Source organism: Pundamilia nyererei, unplaced genomic scaffold (genome assembly GCF_000239375.1).
Source record: "Pundamilia nyererei isolate P.nyererei 1_Seehausen unplaced genomic scaffold, PunNye1.0 scaffold00004, whole genome shotgun sequence".
Taxonomy (NCBI): domain Eukaryota; kingdom Metazoa; phylum Chordata; class Actinopteri; order Cichliformes; family Cichlidae; genus Pundamilia; species Pundamilia nyererei.
Window position 1 is genome coordinate 4,685,080 of NW_005187405.1, and position 3,166 is coordinate 4,688,245.

The following is a 3,166-nucleotide window of genomic DNA, read 5'->3' on the forward strand; positions in this document are numbered from 1 at the left end:
ATCACAATACATGCATTTTGCAAAGTTAAACTGATAGAGTTTTCAGGTTGCATTAATAACAAAAAGATTTAGAGTTTGCAGGGAGCATTGACTCCATTCCAGTTTGGATGCTTTGCTGCCAACGTGATGTTTAGGGAGTCACCCTGCCTGGCTCAGATTGGTGGGGATCACTATGTGCGCACAGATCTTCCTGGGCACCACGGCAACCATCTCACAGAAACAAGACCCCCTGCAGCCCAGCCAATCCCAGCATTACTGAGCAGCTTGGGCCAATGAGGTTCCAGAGATGCTGAAAACTAAGGCTTCTGAGCCAATCAAATTGAGAGTGTGGGGGTGTCCCTGGCTGAGGGGAGGGTTGCGTGCTCTGTAGCTGGCGCTTTAGTGGTAAGGGGAGGAGCTTGTCAGAGTAGAATTCATTCAGGAGGAGCGATTGACCTAGATTCGTTTTCCCCAGGAGGAGCGGGAGGGGGGAGGGTGCTGCGGGTAAACACATCCGCTGCAAGGGGGAGGTGGGGTAGAGGGAGCAGTGGAGAGAGGAGAAGAGAAAGGAAAGCGATGTTTTGAAGGGGTGGATTCATCATCCATGCTGAAACAGATCTCAGCATTAACCATGGAAACCTGCTAGTGTAGTAATGTAATTTGCTGCTGTGGAAACGAGGAAGAGGAGCACCATTATGTGCCCATTACTGCCCGCACATATATACACATGCATGCCCACACAAAGACAGGAGAGGAGCATATGCAGGAATCTCAGTATCATAGTCCAAAGAAGCACATGCCAAAACACATTTGGGCTTAACCAAATCTTGTATTAGCACATTATTAGCAAGTGTTAATTAGGAGAGAACACCAGCCCAAAAGACCCAAGCATCCTCTGTTCAAATTAGTTTATATATATGATCGTGACTAAATGTATAGCATGCAAAAAGCAGAACAAAATTGGATGTTTTGTTTTAATTTGTAGTCTTTACTTTTGGTTCTCGCACTGAATAATAAACCTAACATTGAATTCATTTTTTTCTCAAATAATATTATAAACAAGAGACATTTTTATAAACGTGCAATACACTGTATCCAATTTTTTGCAAAACAAAAAAGGTAAAAAAAAATAGAAAAACAAAACAAAAACAACCTAAACTGTGAACTGTACATATCAGTCCTAATTCCTCTCTCTTAAGGTGTCGGCATCTTTAGTGTGTGTTTGTGCGCCTGTATGCATGGAGTAAGGGTGGTGAGTCATACAGTTACTGGAACTAGGAGTGTGTCTCGGCCATCTGCCACATGAATTATTTAAGGTATAAAATTTGCAGTTTTAAAAATTTTAGACATACTTCAGCTCTTAACCACATTCATCTCCCACTACCTGCCAGTGTGAGGGACACTTCTGTCTAAACATCTCAGTATTTGACCTAGAAATAGACTCAGAGCAAGTTGGGAGCATAGAGCTATGGCTACTCTCTGTAAGCTACTGTAGTGGTACCGCAGTGTATTTTACAGTACTAGCTGTATAAATGCCTCTCCGCACCACATCTAAAGAGATTCGCATTGCAAAGCTACGTCACCACTATCAGAAAGAAGCTCAACAGTGTGTGTGACCCAGATAGTATACTCGCATGCTGCCATATATGTGACCTAGAAACATGTATATGCCTCAACTATTCCCACATATCTGACTCAAGATATTGCGCTGAGCAGCACATATAGACCTACAACTGACCCACATTAATAATTAATGACAAATAGATTACAAAAACTTGAATTTCACCCAATTCAGTAATCTATTATATATGACTCAATAATTATTTGACTCATACCTCAACAAATTAGATCTTAGACTTTTTTTCTCTCTCCTTTTGAGCAGTTCAGGGATGCAGTGAGGACTGCAGGAGGGTGCCACCACCCAAACCCAAGAGGAACCCCAACACACAACTGAGTGTTTCCTTTGATGAGTCCTACATTAAGAGCCATGGAGGCAGTGGGGTTTGCCCCTCCAAACCCCTCCACCATGTCACTTCCCCTAACGAATGCAACCCATCACCTTCTCAAAGTGATGACAGCCCTACTGATGACTGTGAAGACGAACCTGTCTATATAGAGATGGGTGGGATTGATGTTGGAATGCGAGAACCCTTGAAGAGTGAGGATGAGGAGCCAGATGAGTCTGTGTACGAGGAGATGAAGTACCCAGCTCTGGATGACATGGAGTACCGCACCGACCCTGTAGGATGTCGTTCTGCGTGCCCTACCCCGGCACCCTATGAACCTGAGCCTCTCAGCCGCTGCTCCACACCTCGAAACATTCCACTGTGTGACATTCCTGCACCCTTCCCCAATTTACTCACTCATCGACCTCCACTGTTGGTGTTCCCACCAGCGCCTGCCCAGTGCTCACCTAACTCAGATGAGTCTCCCCTCACCCCTTTAGATGTAGCCAAATTGCCCATGCTGGAGAACCAGTCATACAGCAAATCTCCCACCTCTTCCACCGAGCCACCCTCCTCCGCACACATCCGTAGGGAGCTCACAGCCACCCCAACTCTCACTGTCTCTGGACGCTCCTCTGCGCCTCCTCTGCCCTGTACCCTTTATAAATCCTCATCATCATCTTCCTATCAGCGTAGCCACTCTGCTTGTCCGTCGCCAGTCAGCATGGGTCGCTGTCTCACCCCTCTCAGCCTCATGCGTACACCTCCCTTTGATGCTCCAATGCCATTCCCTGGGGGTCTGCCCCGAAGTGCTTCTGCTACACCGCATGGAAAAGGCTCGCCACCTCAAGATGGTGTCGGACGACTTCACGGGTCTATGCAAAATGTATCAACAGGCCGCTCAAGGACACCCACCAGCCCTCTGGATGAACTAACCAACCTGTTTACGACAGGCAGGAATATGCTAAAGAAAAATTCCAGTGGAAGAAAATCCAAGGAGCCAGGAGAAAGTAAGTCTTGTGATTATGAAATGTAGTTACAAAAAGATACTAATTCAAAGTATTGCAAACTTTCTGGTTTCCATATGAGTGTAGATAGTTTGCAAACCAAGGGCGTAGATTTGGATTTGGCATTGGTGGGGACGGATGATTCAACCACCGAACTCTGCCCTGTTTCTTTTTTTTCCTTTTCGTCTTTGCTTCTTGATTAAAAAAAAGGAGAAATATACTTGCCTACATATG

General features: G+C 45.5%; 1 protein-coding gene across 1 annotated transcript in view; it reads left to right on the top strand.

Annotated features, from left to right (window-relative positions):
• Positions 1–3,166, top strand: part of nyap2b (neuronal tyrosine-phosphorylated phosphoinositide-3-kinase adaptor 2b) — a 20,533-nt gene that overhangs the window by 8,129 nt on the left and 9,238 nt on the right. Inside the window, exon 4 of the mRNA XM_005721276.1 lies at positions 1,862–2,935. Within this exon, the coding sequence (XP_005721333.1) occupies positions 1,862–2,935 (1,074 nt within the window). The remainder of the gene's footprint in view (positions 1–1,861; positions 2,936–3,166) is intronic.